Below are 19,297 nucleotides of genomic sequence, written 5' to 3' on the forward strand. Positions count from 1 at the left end.
AAAAAAAACAGGTGGGGTAAAAATTTGTTTTAGATTTCTACAAAAACCTCCATCTACTCATTAAGTACATTTCTATGTCTTTATTGCCACCTAGAGGACATCCTATTACATGGTAGTCACTTTGAATACTCAAGTCTTTTCAGGCATGGCTATTTTGCTGTTCTTTAAATACTTTATTTGGATTTAAGCATAAATGGCCGTTCCTTTTCAGTGCTGAAATAATGACTGGAATGAGAGGTAATAAAAAAAAACATTAAATCAAGCGGAAATGTTGTCATCCAGCATTTGTGACATCACAAGTGGCCATGCGTGCCCACTCAAGCTCAGAAATAACGGAATATTTCTGCAGGAGTTCCAAAGTTTACATCTTAGTCATTCTCCTCCTCATTGCTATCGCCGGCGTTCTCGCTTTTCCCTTGGTCCCGTGCGGGTGGCGCCGCGGGGGGCGGCAGATCCAGACGAGCCCACGACATGGCCTCCGCTTTCCTCATGGCCACCTCGATCTTAGCCGCCATCATGTTGACGGCGCTTTGGCTCACGTCGATCACCTGGAAAAGCGGCAAAAGCGCCATCAACTGTGATGTTCATTCGACTTTTTTTTTTTTTTGTCCCGCTCTCCGACTCACTCCCCACAGGTTGATCTTCTGCTCAAACTCCTTCTCGCCCTCGAAGACCACGCGGATGTGCAGCGTGGTGCTATTGGCGTCCACGTAGCTCAGCTCGGGTACAGCGTTCTTGGCGTAGATGGAAATGATGACTTGCGAACCCGTCTGGTGCCAATCAAATCGACACGGTACCACCTTCTTACCCTGAATGACAACAGCGGTTCTTTTCCAAAACATGCCGCCAGATGGCACACAAGTGCTGTTTCCTACAACCTACCTCATCTTTTTTCTTCCACAGGTGCTGGCCCTTTGTGCAGCCCACCTGGGAGAGGAAGGAGTTGAAGTCTGAGGTTTTCTTCTTGCAGCAGCTCCAGTACTTCATCCTAACCATGAAAAAAAAAAAAACATGCACTTGCTTCTTTTCACAGGAATAGATTTTCAAAATGGAACACCACCAACCCTTCGTGGAAGATGGGGAATCCAGAGTGGAAGAAGCACGCATCTGAATCGCTGGCTGGGCCGTTGTAACTCTTTTGGGGAGAAAGGAAGAAAATAAAAAAGTGAGTTTCTTTTATTTTTAAAATTGCTAACAGTTACTATTTTATAGCAATGATAGAATTAACCCTTTCGGTGCCACAAGAATTCTCGTCAAATGCGCTTTTTCCCTTTCTTCTTAAATCAATGATTAATAACTTTATATATTACATGCCACAAACTTATAAAAGACCTTATCCCCCCCCGCCACACACAAATGGCTTGAGGGGAAAAAAAGTTTTAAACTTTCTCAAAACATTTAATATTTTAAACAGGAAACAGTAGCGGCTGTGATGCAGATGGCTCCACCTACTTTAGTGCATCCTCCATTCTTGCAGGATGTTCCAATCTTGATCTCGTCACTGTCCTCCTCTGCGGGGACAGACGCCCACAAACACGCAGAATTAACACCGTCAGTGACAGTCATGAAGCATCAATGTCAACTTTGAGTTTCTTTGACGCAAATGGAGTTGAAATTCCCGGCGGAGCTCTTTGAACTTTCCAGCCGCGGTTTACGTCCTGTTCACCCAACTGCACTCTCACCTTGATTGAGCGCATGCGAGTTGTCGCTCAGTTTGAGCTTCTCCAGAGCTTGCTTGAGGGAGGACGACACTTTGTGTTGCAACCTCACTGGCGGCTCGTCGGCGCTGAATTAACACAAGATGGCAACAGGTTAGCGTCAATCAACATCACCCACACTTTGTTTTGTGTGATGTCAACTTTTCTATCATTTAACATTAATACACACGCACACGTTTTCATTTTAAATGAACCATCATCCAGCTTCTAGTAGATCAATGCTTATAGCTTGAGCCAAATATTCAAGACAGCGGATGGCGTGTTCTCATACTGTCAACTTCAAGCACGGTAAAATGTACAAAGTGGCAGATAAGTGAGGGTCAATCGATAACGCATTGCTTTTTCTCCTGTTTTTGAGTTCCTCTGCAATCAATAGCGTGTGCCTTGGACGTGAACGGTATTGATTCCAAGTTGTGGTGCGGGGGAGAACCTGGGTCTGCAAATGGCCTCCTGGGGCTTCGGCGCAGAGATGATGTACTCGCTAAATTTGGGCCTCTGCTCGTCGCTCTCTTTCTTCCCCCCCGACGAGGTCACGTCCGGCTTCACCGGCTCGGGGGGTTTCTCTTTGTTGTGGGGACCTTTCGTGCAGCCCTGGCAGAAAAGAGCGCCGTTAAAAAGGCACGCGCGCGGATGGCGTGAGCGGGAACAAAAGCTTACGGCGATGCTGAGGAAGTCGGAGAAGTCGGTGGTCCGTCTCTTGCAGCATGACCATCCCTGCGGGAGGGAGAGACGAGCCTTAACGCCGTGGTCTCCGTGAGGCAGCATTTTTTTTTTTTTTAGAGGATTTTACCTTCAGTGCGTCGTGGAATACTGGGACACCGGGGTGGTATGTGCAGCCGCCTATCGCCAACCCCCCAAACAAACAAAAAAAAAACTATCAAGTCAAATTCTGAAACACATTACGCTAGTGCTGAACTAGACAAATGTTTTAGAAAAAAAAAGGAAGACTCAGGAGCCATGGCACTACAACACTACTCATTCCCTTGTGCGATTGCAACTTTATTCTCATATCAGACTTATTTTCCCCCCAAATATTGCTTTATTGTTAAAGCAATACCTATATGACCACCGCCACCAGTAAAACTCCTACTTTATTGTGGTAACTAGAGGTGTTAAGTGAAGCCGCTTGCAGAGACAAAAAAAAACTTTAAAAGTCACATAAAGAGTATCAAATAGCCTGGGTGACCTTATAAAGCAACAATTTCTCTTCGGCAGTCCACACAGTCCTCCGTCAAACCTTAACGTAATGGCACTGCAATATCCCGCTCGGTGATGAAAAGTGGCATGCAATTAAAATGGAAATTAGACACAAGTCCTGCACGGAGTTTCTGTAGATGAGGACACAGGACGACGTATGTGTTTAATTACACAAAACTCGATTGAATTTCAACTACAACAAAGGCGTCGAGACGACAATAATTTGTCAGCAAATTGTATTCCGAAGTCGTGTTACAAAATCTCATTGATGCCAAGTCTCCAGACTTGCACTTAATATTATCTTAACAGAGTTTGGACAAATGAGTTTTTTGCTACACTGAAAAGAAACAAAGCACAAGTTTTTTTAAAATACATTTATGTATTTTCCGCTGTGTAATATGTGCATATAAATTACGTTTGGCACATTGGCGATTTAATTTCTTATGAAACATGAGTTTTATGATATCGCTCTTTCTAACCAGTAAGTAAAATGTCTCGTTTGCACTTATCGTGTGGCTGCCTTGCCCCCTTCATGATGTAGCTCAATGGCGAAAGTCCACACAATCTATCCTCCTAAGCGCCCGTCCTCACAAGGCCCACAGCTGTTTAAGACTACTCCAACACCATGAATAACGGGACCAAAAACAAGCGCTTAACTAACATTAAAATGCATAACAGCGTATGTACACCTCTCACTAACCTGTGTTCCTTTTATCAAATCAGTCCCCGTGGGGACAGACTATTCATAACATTAGTTCCGCCCGCAGTTCAATTACTTACTTCTGATGTTGACTGTCCGTCTTTGTGCTCCCAAACACACACATTTTGTCTATATCTGCATTTCTTCAGAAGAACATTGTAGCTAATAAATGAAACGTTGTTGTTTACTTGGCCGACTCAGTGCAAAATCTCTCCTCCCCAGCTCCAGAACTAAAAGACGTCGGCGTATATTTTCTCTTGCACAGGTGGTGCGGGGAGTTGCCAATTGCTACTGTCTCGCTCCTGTCTTCATTAGCGACCTTCAAGCCCTTTTCATCTGCATGCGTGAGGCCGGTGGGATAGCGCAGAATACTCAAGGGATGCTTAGAAATGCATCAAGGGAAAATAATACTCTGGGAGTGTTTAAGGTGAGAAATCAACATTAAATATTGTTGAAAAATATAGAAAATCTAAGATGTCTCGATCAAGTTGATCAAAAAGTCATGAGTACATGTTTCACACAGGGCAAGGAAGGTTAGCCCCCCCCCCCATTAAATCGTCATGTACTTGTCTGCTATTTACATTTCGCGACTTTCATTTACAAAGGATAGTCGTAGTTTATTATAAATGATGACTATATAAATACAGCATTTGATGTATAGTAAAAATCATGAAACGGGCTTTACTTCAGCTAAACAGTGCCCCCAGGTGCAATGGTGTAGCAAAGTTGGAAAACACATGCTTAAAATAGTTTTGTGTGTGTGTTTTTAATGATCAGGCCAAAGTATAAGCGATAACTTCGAAAAGTGTTTGACGAAATTGAAACAGTAGAAGTTTGTTGTCAGTTAGCGGGGCTCACTTTTGGCCTTTCGGCTTGTAGAATTTTCCAGATGATTCGCTAGCTACCTTAGCTACTCACCGTCCGGGTTGTTGTCCGGGTCGAACCGCTGCCCGCAGCCCTTGTTGTAGCACAAAGTAGACATAAGTGGCTTTTGAATGTAGTTTAACCGTGGAAACAAAAACGTAAAAAGCAGCACACAGAAAGCGCGACAAAGGCAGACACAGCGGTGCCGCACACCGCTACACAACGCACTAGAAGCAGATGTCCTCGCTCACTTCCGGGTTTGTTCGGCTTCTTTCGGCAAACGTCGGAACACGATGTCCGACGACCGCACGCTCTCCCTCGTTCATTTCCGGGTTTCCTCGGCTTTCTCCGGCAATCGTCATTAAATAACTTTTTTTTCCCCTTGTCAGACATTACTGTTTGAGAAAGGTGTTATTTTTCCGTTTCGGGATTTTCTTATTTGTAAAATTTTATATTGTTATTTTGGTTTTTGGTCGGGTGACCATAGTTTTTTTTTTAAAAGAATATTCTACTGAAAAGTAGTTTTGATCACAAGCAGTTTTTTAGGGAGGAAACGTTATTTCTCTTAAAAAAAAGTAATTCTGAGAATATTTTTCTAGCGTTTTGGGGGACAATAGTAACGAAACCTACAAAAGAATTATGGGAATATTGTAATAACTACATTTTGAAGGGATTTTGAAGATATACATTTTTCCTTTTCCGAAAAGAGCACCTGGTATTTCTACATAATTAAATTGAAATTCCAGTGGGAAATTTGAATATCTCAACTAATATCTACAAAATATTCAAAACGTACATAATAAACATCGTATTATTAAGCATATTAAAGAGCCTTTGGCTATTACCTGGAGAGGAAATGGAGGAAAAGTGTATTCTTAGATCATCTTAACATTCTTTGGAGACAAAAAAAGTTATAATGCAAGAATACTCTTGTTTTGCTTTGAGATGTAAAAACACACACGCACACACTAAAAATGCCCTCGTCCTTTTCCGGGTTCATTCGTCTTTTTTCGGCATCCATCGGCGCTCCCTCTCTCGCTTGCTCGCCCACCGCCCCCTCCCCTTCCCGCCCCCTCCCTCCCTCCCTTCCTCCATCCGCGGTCCCACAGCGGCAGCAACTGATTCTGCTGGCCTGTCCCCCACGAAAAACTTGCGCAAAGCGTTTTTGCCCCCCTTAATCCCCCCTCCCCAATGGTCTTTTCGTTGCCGCTTGCAAACCCCTCAAAACAAAGATGCTCTCGTTTTTTTGTTTAACGCCCATTTTGCGTCACGCTCGGCAGGACGCAGGTGTGTGAAACTGGGACAATTGGCGTGTACTTTGACGGCGGATGGCTGCGGCTCTCTAGACGAGTGCCTCCTGGCGGGATTTCACGTCCACGTCTGAGTGCTTTTGGAGACTTTTAGTCCCGCAACAGATGATGAGAGGGGATGCACTTTTGAGTCGCCAAAACAAAGGTAGGACAACATGAGATTTGTGAGTGACAGAAGATCCAGATGTTTTCTGTAAATCATCCATAGTAATACTTCCATTTCAAAACATTGCACGCCCTGCTGCAATTATATGAGTGACCAGAATATAGCATGCATTTGAACTTTTTTTTTCCTCTCTCTCTGACTTGTGCAGAGACAGATTATGCGTTTTTCCACATGAAAAACAAAAGACGGGTATCTTAAAGGAGTATTTTATTATTTAAGTTGACTTTTCGATAGCCTGTATGCAATTGGGGCTCTGGAGCTCGCCTGTCAAGTAAGAACTCAAACAACCGAGCAGTGTTTTGTTGCCTATTTATAAAATGAGTCTATAGGGAGCCCTGCTGTTATAATTTGGCTGCTAATTTCTCCAATATCTGGACCCACTCCGTGTTTCTCCAGCTGTGACCTGTCTGAAACATTGTCATGTGCGGCTTCATAGAGCTTTGTTGGATACACAGATTGTGCTTCTGATAAGCGGCACATACTTAATCGCCGCACGCTATGTCCTCTACTTCCATAAGTACAAGTCACCCGTTTATAGTCACTACATCCTATGGTTGGCTGCGGTTATCATGGTGATTAAAACCATCCGCACCCAACAAAATTCACTTGGTTATGGCGTGAGAATAAACAGAGTAGTCGTGTGAATTTTTTGACAACCTACACATTTGATTGCTGGATGAAGGTTGTTTGGATTGGACATATGTCTGCCTCATTCCCCATCAATACAGTCGCACAATACAAGCCACTTAAGTGCCTTGGTAAGGAAGTACTGACTCCACTATAGAGGATAATGAATCGCAGCATACTTAATACCCACTTAAAAAACCATGGTTGAAATGAGTCATTTTATTATGGGAGCCACACATTCTTCTGTTCCGCAAAGCAAGCCTTTTTGTTAGCGTGGCAACAAGGGTCTGAGCTTGGAAAAAAAAGCAAGGGCTACGACCATCTTAGGGTGCGAAGAAAAAAAGAAGAGCCCGAAAAGGACAATTTTGTATGTCCAATATACTTGCTATGCATGTTTTTAGAGAGCGGGCAGAAGCCGGAGGGCCCAGAGAGAACCCACGCGGGCTCGGGGAGAACATGCAAACACCACATAGGAAGACCGGAGCGAGGTGGAGGCCGCCAAGGCATTTTATATTTCCAGTCAAATTAAATTAAATTGGTGTCAAAATCAAGACTCGGGGGCCAGATTTGGCCCGCCACATCATTTTTTATGGCCCGTGAAATGCTAATTATGTCTTCAAGTTTCTGACTAAAATACAAAATTTGAAAGTTGTCTTCAACTTTAAAATATTTGTGGTAAACAAGATGCTTTTACCACCAATCCCTCTTTTGAATAGAATGCTGCCCACGATAAAAATGAGTTTGATACCTCTGATCTAGAAGATCCAAGCATGTGGCGCATGCAACAGATACATTGGCATAAACAAATTCCCTGTCCCCAAATGAACAAGTTTGCTTATTTTTTGGCTTTGACATGTTATCGCTTCCATGTCCATCACTTGAAAATTAAAAGATATTTACTCAATCCGCCTTCCGAGTGATTAGTGGACAAAGGCCGTGTGGGTAACATTAAAATTCCCAAGAGCTTGCGCACAACCACATTCTAGGAAATAGGCAATAAACAAAAGATTTACTTTGTTAATTTCACACAAGATTGGGAGCGCAGACTCTTCAGAGACCCGGCTATTTGTTTTCGAGCAATTAAAAAGTCAATTTTTGTAATACGTCCCTTTCAATGTTATCAGTCTCCGTGTGGGAAATACTGGTTAGACGAAGAGTGACTGCTTAATGTTCTGATATGATTTTTCCGAGAGACGAGGCTTTTTCTTTGCCTTTGGGCTCCATTTAAATGGAAACATTCTGTAGTGCAGACTTGAATGTGCTTCACATCCTTGTATTTGTGGAGAAGAACCCTGAAAAAGTCTTTGTCACCACGGGTCTCTATTAAAATTTTAAAAAGCAGTGAAAATCCCAGCCAGTGAAAGAGATGTTTATTCTTTTGTGATTTTTTTTTTCTTTTTTTTACAGGATGATGTAACAATCATGAAGCCCAATCTGAGGGGAGTTATGATGCGCTTCCCGTTTCTTTACCGTCGTATTTGCTTTCTGCTCACCTTCCCGTTCCCGACGCTTCGTGGTCAGCTGTTGCCGGAGGTGAGGGCCGGCCAAGGCCCGCTGCTCTTCAGCCGGCCCGCCTACAACGCCTCCATCTTTGAGAACTCGGGCGCCAGAACCTACGTCGGAAGCCAGGTAAAAATGGGCGTCGTCCTGGTCCGATCGATCGACGTCAAGTTCTCTATCGAGTCCGGCGACAGCGAGGGAATCTTCTGGGCAGAGAACGTTACAGTGGGGGATTTCTGTTTCCTACGCATACGGACAAACGCCGGGGCCACGCTCAATCGGGAAGTGCAAGACAATTACACTCTGACGGTCAAGGCTTCCGCCCGAGGAGGCCTGGAAGCACTGGCTACCGTCTACATCGACGTCCTGGACACTAACGACCTCCGTCCTCTCTTCTCACCCACCTCCTATTCGTTCGCGGTGTCAGAGAGCACTCCTTTGGGTGCCAGCATCGGACGTGTGACGGCCACAGACGCGGACGTGGGCTCCAACGGCGAGTTCTACTACTTATTGAGTAGCAAAGAAGACCTCTTTGCCGTGCACCCGACTAGCGGCGTGGTTACGCTGACTGGCCGGCCCAGGATGGACACTCAAGACCTCTTCGAGTTAGAGGTACAGGTTGTGGACCGAGGGATGAAGCTCTACGGCAGCAGTGACATCAGCAGCGCAGCCCGGATGCTAGTGAGCGTAACACAGACAAATGAATTCGCGCCCATCCTGAGGGCAGTCGCCGTGGTTCCGTCGCGGACCGACCGAAGCCCGGTCTTCGCCAAAGTGGAGGTGGAGGATAAAGACGAGGGCGTGAGCGGCTTCATAGAACGGGTGTCCATCATCGACGGCGACCCACTTGAACGGTTCACGATTGAGCGATCGCCATTCGTCGCAAATGAATATTGGGTCAAAGCGTCACAGCTGCTCGACTGGGACGGATACCCCGACGGCTTCAATCTAACCTTCCAGGCTAAAGACAGGGGCGTCCCTCCTAAGTTCTCTAACGCTCAATCGCTTCAGTTGTTGGTCACAAAGCCTGAATCGACGCCGGGGAGTTTCGAGAAAGACGTTTATGAAGTGGTGTTGAGTGAAATTGCCCCCCCGGGCACAGTTGTCGAGGTGCTGAGAATCTCCCCGGCTCCCGCGAGTGTCAATTATAGCTTCTGCAGCCTCTCAGAACTAATGTATTTTGATATCAATCCGTCCACCGGCGTTATTATGACCTCAAGGCGGCTGACAAGGATATCACAGATTTTCATGGAGATGGAAGTGTTAGAGGCTGTCAGCCAGTTGAGAGCAAAGGTCCGAATCACCGTGGGGGATGCTAATGACAATTCCCCGGCGTTCAACCGGCCGTTTTACGACATTTCCATCAATGAAAGCTTGCCCGTCGGCACCGTTGTTCTCATCGTGTCAGCCGTGGATGAAGACAAAGGAGAGAACGGCTACATCACACATACAATTAACAGCGAGCCCTCGCTTCCTTTTGCTGTGGACCAAGAGACGGGGGAGCTGAGGGTCACGCGAGACCTGGACTTTGAGTCATCGGAGGAAATCTACACGTTTGCCGTGCGAGCCTCGGACTGGGGTTCGCCCTACAGACGAGAGAGCGAGGTCAACGTGACGGTCCGTCTAATAAACATCAACGACAACCCACCCGTCTTTGAGAGGGTCTCCTGCAGAGGGATGATTGGTCGCGATTTCCCCGTCGGCCACACTATAGTCACCCTCTCGGCAGTAGACATGGACGATCTGGGGATGGTCAAATACGAGGTCGCGTCCGGAAACGAGATGAACTACTTTAAGTTGAATTCGGAGTCTGGTGCCTTGTCACTAAAAAGATCATTAACGGGGGCGAATTTAAAGAGTGGGATGTTCAACTTGAAAGTCATTGCCACAGATGGAGAGATGTCCTCCCTGCCCATGTTTGTGAATATATCTGTTGTGAGGGGTTCAATACCACCACGGGGACTCAACTGCAAGGACACCCAGGTGGCCCAGTTGATGGCTGAGAAAATGCTCTCCAAGGCCTCAGCGATGGCTCGAGTGAGACAAGATGACAGGAGTCCAGATGTCTTCTCTGCAAACAAAGATGCGCCGCAGTTTGAGGCCTTACCTACCAGTATTCTGGTTCGGGAAGACCTCCCGCCAGGAGCCAGTGTCTTCCAGGTAAGGGCGCGAGACAGCGACACCGGTTTCAACGGTCGTCTCCTATTTTCCTTATCCGATGGCAGCAAAGAGAACTGTTTGACCGTGGACATGGAGAGCGGCTTGCTGAGCGTCCTGCGGCCGCTGGATCGCGAGCGAACAGACCGCTACTTCCTCAACATCACTGTGTATGACCAAGGTGTCCCCCAGATGTCCAACTGGAGGCTCCTGACAGTCATTGTGGAGGATTCCAATGACAACGACCCGCAGTTTGCCCAGGACACCTTCACTGCGGTGGTTGCGGAAAACGCCCCCTTGGGCACCCAAGTCATCACCGTCTCTGCTTCTGACAGAGACGCCGGTCAGAACGCGCAGCTTTCCTATCTATTGCTGACCAGCGTCCCTCAGTTTGGCATTGACCGCGAGAATGGCGGCGTCTTCGTGGCGGGCCGTCTGGACCGGGAAAGCTTCCCGACGTTCACGCTGAGGATTCAGGCCAGAGACAAGGCTGAAAGAGGCAACCGGAGAACAGCAGTGACCACATTAAACATAATTGTGGAAGACGTCAATGACTGCGCCCCGTTCTTCATCCCGAGTACTTACGGCGCTCGAGTGCTGGAGGACCTCCCACCAGGAGCTGTCATTATGTGGGTGCAGGCCAAAGACCCGGATATCGGGCCTGGCGGACAAGTCCGTTACTCCCTCTTCAATGATTTCAACGGCACTTTTGAGGTCTGTCTTTTCTTTTTCAATTCATCATCAATGCAAACTGATTCAGAAACACTGCACCTAAAGTGTGCGTGTACATAAGTCAGAGACTTTTTATACCTACCACGAGCAACATAGGTTAAGACGTACAAAACTTGTGTTCCAATTGAAATGAATCACCTTCACCGTCACAACGGTACATCAGATTGAAAAGATTCACTCAAAGTCAACCTGAGATGGAGTCCAGCTGTTTGTGACCCTAAACAGTTTAACAGGAAATGCGGAAATAGATGCAAAAGGATTATCCACCCTACATATGTCTTGCATTTATGTACTTATATATACTGCATTTACTGACTCGCATGTGTGCGCGCGCCTGGCAGATGGACGCTGCAAGTGGCGTGTTGAGGATCAGAAAGGAGTTGGACTTTGAAAAGCAGGCTTTTTATAACCTGAGCCTGCTCGCCGAGGACCAGGGGTCGCCCGCCCTCAGCAGCCTGACGTATGTGGAGGTGGAGGTGCGCAATACCCATGAACATGTGTCCGATAATCATATCGAGCTTAGTGTCCCATTTGGTGTGAAAAAGCGCCATTATTTCTGCACTATGTGGCGCACCTAAAAGCCTTCAATATTCTCAAAAGCTGTGCCTTGTAATCCGCTACGCCTTATAGTAGTGCATAAACCACAAGTTTTCATTTTTGGGAGACGGAAAAAATAAAATAACTGCCATGTTGATGCTTCAATTTTTACGTCTGCATTTCAGCCCTAAATTTATTTTTTACAGTTAAAGTTTCATAACATCCTGTTTGGAATTTTGATATGCTAGTTTAAATGGTGACAAGGCGCAAAAACTGTGAGTTTTTGTAGAAGAAAGTGCGATTTTATCAAATAAATCCAGAAACTGTTTTTAAATCAATAAAGCATCTAGTGGATGCTTAACGGAACCCCAGCCACTACTGTAGCTTCTATTCTATGCACCTTATAATGCAATGCGCCATATATATGAAACCAGTTCCAATTCACTGAAGCTGCGCTTTTTAATGCAATGCGCCTTATAGTGCTGAAAATATGATCACTGTTGTTCGGTCATCTGTTTTCCAGGTGGTGGACGTCAACGAGAATTTGTACGCGCCTTACTTTACCGACTTCGCGGTGAACGGCTCCGTGAAGGAAAACACGCGGGTAGGCACCAGCGTCCTGGCAGTGGACGCCAAGGATGACGACAGGGGGAGGGACGGCACCCTGAAGTACTCCATCCGAGGCGGCAGCGGCCTGGGCGCCTTCGCCATCGACGAAGACACAGGTTGGTGCCCCAAACGCAATTCACATCCAAGGCCATTCATGTGCCTTGCGCAGGATGTTTCCATTTATTCCTAGTTAGTCGCGTATTAAAATCCTGTTGTATTTTGCAATTCGGCAGCTGTGCGACACACAATCAAGGGCGAGATGATTACTTGATTTATATGACAAAAATATTGGGATGCAAGGCCTTTGTATTTGGGAGTGCAGTCACTGGTGGTTGATGGTTTTTGAATGGCCCTGTTTTTCCACAGCGTGCTTATCCAAGCATGCTTTTATGGTTGATTGATTGATTCATTCATTTATTATCCACAAACGCAAAGAGATTCATGCAAAGACGCGTAGTTGTGTCTCGCAAGATCATAGTCGTGCAAACGAGGGTTGTATTCAAAATCCTTTTTGGGCTCGCAAGTTTTCATTTCGCAAACTCGTCACGATTTAGAGTCGTACTCATGCGAATAGTGAAAGACGCATACGTCATTTTGACAGCGATCTGACTCCACATGAAGCCAACAGAAGTTTCATATGGAAAAAAGCCAGGCAACAGGGAGGTCAAAAGTCGTCCCTCAATACTTTTTTGACCTCAGAACGGAGCAAGGTGACGATAGTGACGTCACAGTTATGGAGTTGCTGGTTTGGGAGATCGTTATTTTAATGAGGGCAACATAGCAGCTGCACTGGCAGAGCCTCGGGGGCGTGCCCGGCGACTGAGCAGCCATGCGGCTCGAGGCTTTTCCGTTCTCCTCGTGCCTCGGTCCCGTTGCACAAAATAAAAGTCAAAATGTGTTCGCATAGCGCGAGGATGTCTTGTTCAGCATACACCGTTGGCATTTGCTGTACATGAGCTCCGTCGGCACGCGCGGATTAGATGAAATCCCAGGACTTCTCATTGACCACCTGCTGAAAATGCCACGCATGTCTGCACATTCCATATTTTCATGAAAGCGCAGAAAGCGTTCACTCTGCTATCCCGGCTCATTTTCTTTTCTGTTGGCGCTCGTCGCAAACAAATCATATTTCATTGTCTGTTTCCATTACGTGCAAATATTCCAGCATCCGTCTCAAACTTTCAACTTTTCTCTTTGTGACAGGATTCTACTCTTGTGAAATTGTCTCGAGTCTGGTTCCATAGAATATGGAACACTATGCTATACAAAATATGGAACAATATGACACGTGATGGGGAAGAAGATACCAGCTATGTGCCTTGAGTATGATGATAATGATATCCGGTGTGTTGAATTTTTTAAAGATGATGCAATATGCTATACAGTAGTATAATAGGATAGGTAATAAAACAGGATTTGGTATCGGCACCAAGCAAAGGCCTTCTGAGGTCCCAAAACACGCATTTTTATTCATAACGTACGTTCATAAAACATAGACTTTGCGCCCCGCTCTCATTTTGACACTTGTGCAAGGTCAAGGAGAACTTTATTATCCCCGCGGGTGGACATTGTTGAAGCAGCGGCAGCTCGGCACTCAGCCATCAAACAAAACGCCACCGCAACAACAAATACAATAAAATAATACACAGCTCGCTCGGTGTAATTTATTGTTTTGCCCGCTCATGTAAAGCAGCCGTTAGCGGGCTACGTGGCGGCGAAGCCGAAGCGATAACAATCATCGTCAGGGCGCTTAATAAAATCGAGCCCGGTCGGGACGGTAAGCAGATCCTGCCGTCTTGCGCGCGCTTCGGCGTCCACTGAAGGGCCGCATTGACCTTTAACTAGGCTAATTAGTATTGAGCGGCCAGTCAGGAGAACAATCAATTGACACACACATACAAGGCCTGTTGGCTCCGGTCCGATTGCTCTCTCGGACAACTACTGCACACCATATGAGTACAGAGAACACTTTGAGCAGTGGCTCCTCTTTTGGATCATAGATCTGTTGTCAAAAGCAAGTAAATGCATTTATTGTGGATAAATATTTATGAATAATTGTCAACATGAAATGCCAGACCTGTTCTCCGAAATAAATAATTTAAATAAATATTTGTCTACAGGAAAATATTAAATATTAAGCATCCTCTGGAGATTACAGTCGAGATCTGTTCACAAAATAAATAATTCAATATAATAATAACTACAACAATGTTATTTTTATAATATGTTGAAAATAATAAATATTTGTTTATTCACAAAGAATTAACAAATATAATAATAACTATAATAATATCTATTTTTTATAATAAATATTTGCTGACAAAAAAAAAAAATACTTACCATAAAATGTCAGACCAGTTATCAAAAAGAAATCATTCTAGATCTATTTTGGACCACTGAAGAATATTAAATGTCCTCTTTTGGGATTACGCTACAGATCTGGTCACAAAAATAAATGATTAACTTAATTATTAATAAAATTTTTGTCCAAAAAAAAAAATATATTGTTAGACCTATTCTCAAAAACAAATGATTATAAATACTGATTTGTCCATAGAAAAATATTCAATATAAATCTGTTCACACATAATATCATTTACATTTGCAGATGAATTTGTTAAAAAAAAAAAATCTATTTAGTTCAAAACTTTTTTCTGCACGAACATTTTTTTAACGGTATAAAGTGGACCTGCGTTTATCTTGTTATAAATGCAAAAACATTTGTAACCCTCATTATATGGTGCAGTGAGCGTAAAGATAAAGTTGCTTTTAAAGTTAAGGATGTTTTCCACCTATCCGGTCCCCTGCAGTAATGTGTAACGATGCGCGGCTCCGTTATGTACCTTAACATTACCAAGTCAGCGAGGCGCAAAGCTAGCTGGAGGTGAGGCCGAGATTATTCCGGGGGAGGTCCGAGCGGGCGCCCGTCGGAGCAGAAACTGAAAGAAGATTGCAGGGGAGTGCGGGAAAAAAAAAAGATACCTTATATATTTTTTTCTTGCCACTCCGTTTGACATATTTCATCGCAGTTGTGCAACTTTATCTTGAAAAAACAGAGTCGATATTAGTAACTGTCCGACAACATTCCCCGGAGAAATATCATCCAGTTTTTTTATTTACTTTATTTACTGTTTGAGGCGGACTTTGTGACAACGTTTTTGCAGGGTGTCTTGAAAGTTTAGGTTCAGTTTTTCAAAGTGACAAAGTGAATGCACGTCAAACAAATGAAGATGCTAAGCTAATATAGCACGCGGAATACCGAGCCAACAACAATGTTAATGTTAGCTGTTTACTATTATAATCATTCCAGGGCAAAAATGGCATGCATGCGAATGATGTAATCAGCTCAGCTGTTGAGCTGACGAAGCTTGCTAGTGCCATTGATGCTAACTGTATATATGTTGAAGGGGCAGAAAAAAAGAAGGCAGAAAAAAGTGTTTGTTACTATACCATATTTTCTGCACTATAAGGCGCACCCAAAAGGTTTCAATTGTCTCAAAAGTTGACAATGCGCCTTATAATCCAGTGCACCTGTTAAAGAAAGTGCAAGCAATTATTCAGCGGTGTCAAACTCATTTTTGTCGCGGGCCATTTTGTAGCTCCAACCTCCCTCATTGGGCTGATACGATTAGAAAACCGAGTCAATTTTAAATCATCTCGTATTATTGTTACTTTACGCAACACATTGATAGTTTTGAAATCATCAGTAAATGATAGGAGTTTGTTGATTTATTGTTGGTTACTGTAACAGAACAAACCCCAAAATATTGCAAATTCTCAACTTTTTTTGTGTTTTGCAAGGCTCATGGAAATGTACATAATTTGCTTTTGTGTGCCACATAAAATTATGTGTTGGACCAGATTTGGCCCCCGGGCCTTGAGTTTGACACCAGCGCTTTAGTTGTTGGTTTTTTTTTTTGTGTGTGTGTGTGTGTGATTATTTTGTTTTTGTTTTTCTATAGGTAATGGGGGGAAGGACCAACGTTGTACAGTGAATTTTTGTGGGGGAAAAGAAAATCATTTAACACCATATCGGTCAGCCCTAGACACAAGACATAATTTCATGCTATTATTATGCATTAAAGCTCTCAAGTGTGGTTTAGTTTCCTTTACATTCCATTTTGTCATGCTGTGGACATGTCTATTAAAGCAAATAGTGCAACCTCCCCCTTTCCTTTTCAACGTCGGCTCACATCAAGGCAATTTCCCCGAGTATTTGCACCTTCCCCCCCCCTCGCCTGAAAGGCCGGCCTTATCGTTCCCTTTTGGAGATGACTCGCCCCTCCCATGAGTATGCAACGCAAAGATTTTCCTCCCGTCTATCAGCAATAAGCCACATCCTCGCTGCTGTTAAATCACAGGGCGACAAAGAAATTGGTATTCACATCATCTGTTGCGTGCGCCTATTGCTCCTTCGCATTTGTGAGCCGTTTTAACGTGCTCCGAAACGGATCGTGGCCCGCGTTCTTGAGAAATTTGACGCGTGACGGATAGGTGTGTTGTGAAGGGGGAAAAAAAAATGCATGTGGCGCCAGCTCGGTTTGCGACGAAGTGTGTTGTTCAGGCTGAAAATGAAGGCTGTCAAGTTACATTTGGATGAAATCGGCGAGGTGCTCCTCTACCAGTTCAAAGAGCTGTTTGAAAAAAAAGCCGGTTGTGAATGTCCCCTCCCCTCTCTCGCTCGCTGTCTCTCAGTCTCTCTCGCTCTTACTCTCGCAAAACCGGATGCACTCTGAAAGGGACAAAGTCAAGGACGAACTCACAAGAGCGCGTCACGACTGCCGACAATAACGCTCCCGTACATGCCCCTGAACGCAGCCTCTTGTCATGGAGAACACACAGGACTCAGCCCCCGCACAATCAGCCAGTGGTAGTATAATACAGTAAAAGATATACACACAAAAAGGTCATAATATTTTTTTTTGCAAAGGATCAAAACAAACTTCCACCTTTCCGGTAGTTTAATTTCGACTTCCCATTAATTGCCTTCAAGGACGATCAACAAAACAGGACAGACAAATAACAGCTTCATTATATATGCTTTTAAAGGAGTTTTTATTCTCTAAAAGACATCAGACAGTTAATTGAATCTATGACCTACAATAAATGTTGCTAATAGCTCCTTTATACCCTAAAATTTGATGGATTGTTGAAGAGTGGGTGGCATAGTTTAAATTTTTGAATAAAGATGACGCCACATAGTCTGTGGTTTTCTGTCTATTTTAAATGGTGAATGTAATCAACTGTGATTTATGCAAAAATGTTTTAGTTACCGTGTAAGTCCACTTAAAAAAATTCAATGTTTGACCTTCGTTTTATTCATGCCTCCGCTTGCGCGTAATTGCATTTTGTGCTGAATTAATCGGTTTTGAGTGTTTGACATCTATTTCTATCCAATTAAAATGCTCTCATCATGTAGTTAACATTTGAAAAAAGGCACTGGAAAAGATGTTTTGGAAATTTCTTTGATAAATAATCAAGATTGCGGGGGAATTAAGGTCTCCATCCAACTCGTGATTGATTGATTAATTAACTGCAATCAGCCTCAGAGCTCAACAATCCTCATTTGGATCAGCGCCTTCATAGACACACACCTGCTTGCATATAAATGCATTCCAATAGTAACTCATGAATTATTCACAGAGAAATTAAGGAAAATGCAATGTTAATGGATCTTACAGAAGTGCACCGACATTTCCCGCTTTTCTAATTCGCCCCCGCGTAAACTTCTCTGTAAAGTTATTTCCGGCTCGTTCAGGTTGTTTTTGTGGATGGCTGCTACCACACAAACAAACGGCTATGGAAGTGTAAGGTTAACTTCCTTGGGGGAGGCCATCAAGGAGGCGTGTCTCAAGACCTTTGTCCTTACTAGCCCATGCGAAGCCTGTCTGTCAGAGTCTGAATTCAATGCAAAGTCTGGCACAGTCCATTAAGAGGTCGCACCAGAGCTGTCAGCTCCTCATCTTACTTGAGGCAACCGAGTACTGACACATTGTTTGTGCGTGTCTGTGTGTGTTTGTGTTTGTGACTAGTGGTGTTGGTACAAAACTGGCAGCAGGCGAGGGGTGAGCCGTGATTGGCCGAAGTGCTGAAGGTGAACACGGCGGCGCCGCTAATGCCTGTGAATGTCACTGCCGCTGCCAGTATTGAGTTTGATGTATTTATTTATTTTGGTCTGCAAATAAATACAAGGTTATTTGAAAGGATCGTTACAATGTAAATTGAATAATTATTTAAATTGTGAACTGAGGAATAATCCATCCGTCCATTTTTTTGAGCTGCTTATAGTGTTAGTCAAATCAGAATATAGTAATCCCTCGTTTTTCGCAGTTAATGGGGATCCAAAACCCCCCAGCAAAGGGAAAAACCCCAAATTAGCTGTCCCTTTAGGAATTTTCATGCATGTGTATGTGGGTACCTAAATTTTTTTATAGTATTTGTACTTTAGATATTTAAGAAAAATAGTGCTGCAGTGCACATTTTTAAATCTTAAATGATTAAACTTTATACAGTGTACTGTTATCCCTTCCCGTTTCCATGCCTTGACAGGAGTGTCACGGAGAGCCGAGGTTGGCCTCCTATTGGCGGCGCCGGGAAATTGAATTGGAGTGAAGCCTGTAGCTGACCAAACATGATAAGAAGCAGAGTACGCACTCGCAATTCCAATTTATTACAATAGAAATCTTGGTAAGGGATTTACAACGCTTTGCTGCTGCGCGAAGCACGGATGCTGCGCAACTTTTGGGTAATGTAAAACAAACTCGAAAAGGAAGAACATCTTGTATTGGTGAATTATGGTCGTTAAACTGTGAAAAAATGAAACTGTGCTACAATAAAAAACATCCAGAATTGATCTTGGAACCAATTTGATACATTCGTACGTCAGCAATATTGACCAAAATTTCAGCTCTGTTATTTAACATGCAAAAGTGTCAGCGAGCTATGATTGCCTGAAACGCAGCAGCACCCCAAATGGCGCCGAATGTTACTGCAGCCGCTAGTCATCTAAGAAATTTCTTGGCACTGATCTATAGGGATGGAGGCTATGACTTTGCATCCTCTGGGAAATTACACTTAAATTGTTTCTCGCTTTGGGAATGAATCCTCTGTGTGACAACCACACACACACACACACTCACGCAGTCAGACACACACCTGATTGTTATATGTTCCTGCGGGT

The 19,297-nt window shown here is 44.1% G+C and overlaps 2 protein-coding genes across 2 annotated transcripts in view; one reads left to right on the forward strand and one right to left on the reverse strand.

The window, feature by feature from the left end:
• Positions 1-65: 65 nt before the first annotated feature.
• Positions 66-4,731, reverse strand: chordc1b (cysteine and histidine-rich domain (CHORD) containing 1b). The gene is made up of 10 exons (XM_088440436.1): positions 4,534-4,731; positions 2,509-2,558; positions 2,376-2,432; positions 2,149-2,309; positions 1,683-1,786; positions 1,453-1,511; positions 1,065-1,135; positions 883-988; positions 627-809; positions 66-548 (listed from the first exon to the last, which is right to left on the reverse strand). Exons 1-10 carry the CDS (start codon positions 4,595-4,597, stop codon positions 369-371), a joined length of 1,035 nt encoding a protein of 344 aa, XP_088296562.1. The 5' UTR covers positions 4,598-4,731; the 3' UTR covers positions 66-368.
• Positions 4,732-5,759: 1,028 nt separating this feature from the next.
• The window catches only part of fat3b (FAT atypical cadherin 3b), a 54,923-nt gene continuing 41,385 nt past the window's right edge, over positions 5,760-19,297 (forward strand). The window contains exons 1-4 of the mRNA XM_088440426.1: positions 5,760-5,934; positions 7,990-10,953; positions 11,313-11,447; positions 12,032-12,233. Coding sequence (XP_088296552.1) covers positions 8,005-10,953; positions 11,313-11,447; positions 12,032-12,233 — 3,286 coding nt within the window. The 5' untranslated portion in view covers positions 5,760-5,934; positions 7,990-8,004. The remainder of the gene's footprint in view (positions 5,935-7,989; positions 10,954-11,312; positions 11,448-12,031; positions 12,234-19,297) is intronic.

Source organism: Hippichthys cyanospilos, chromosome 18 (assembly GCF_059441005.1).
Source record: "Hippichthys cyanospilos isolate Australia breed blue-spotted pipefish chromosome 18, RoL_Hcya_1.0, whole genome shotgun sequence".
Lineage (NCBI taxonomy): Eukaryota > Metazoa > Chordata > Actinopteri > Syngnathiformes > Syngnathidae > Hippichthys > Hippichthys cyanospilos.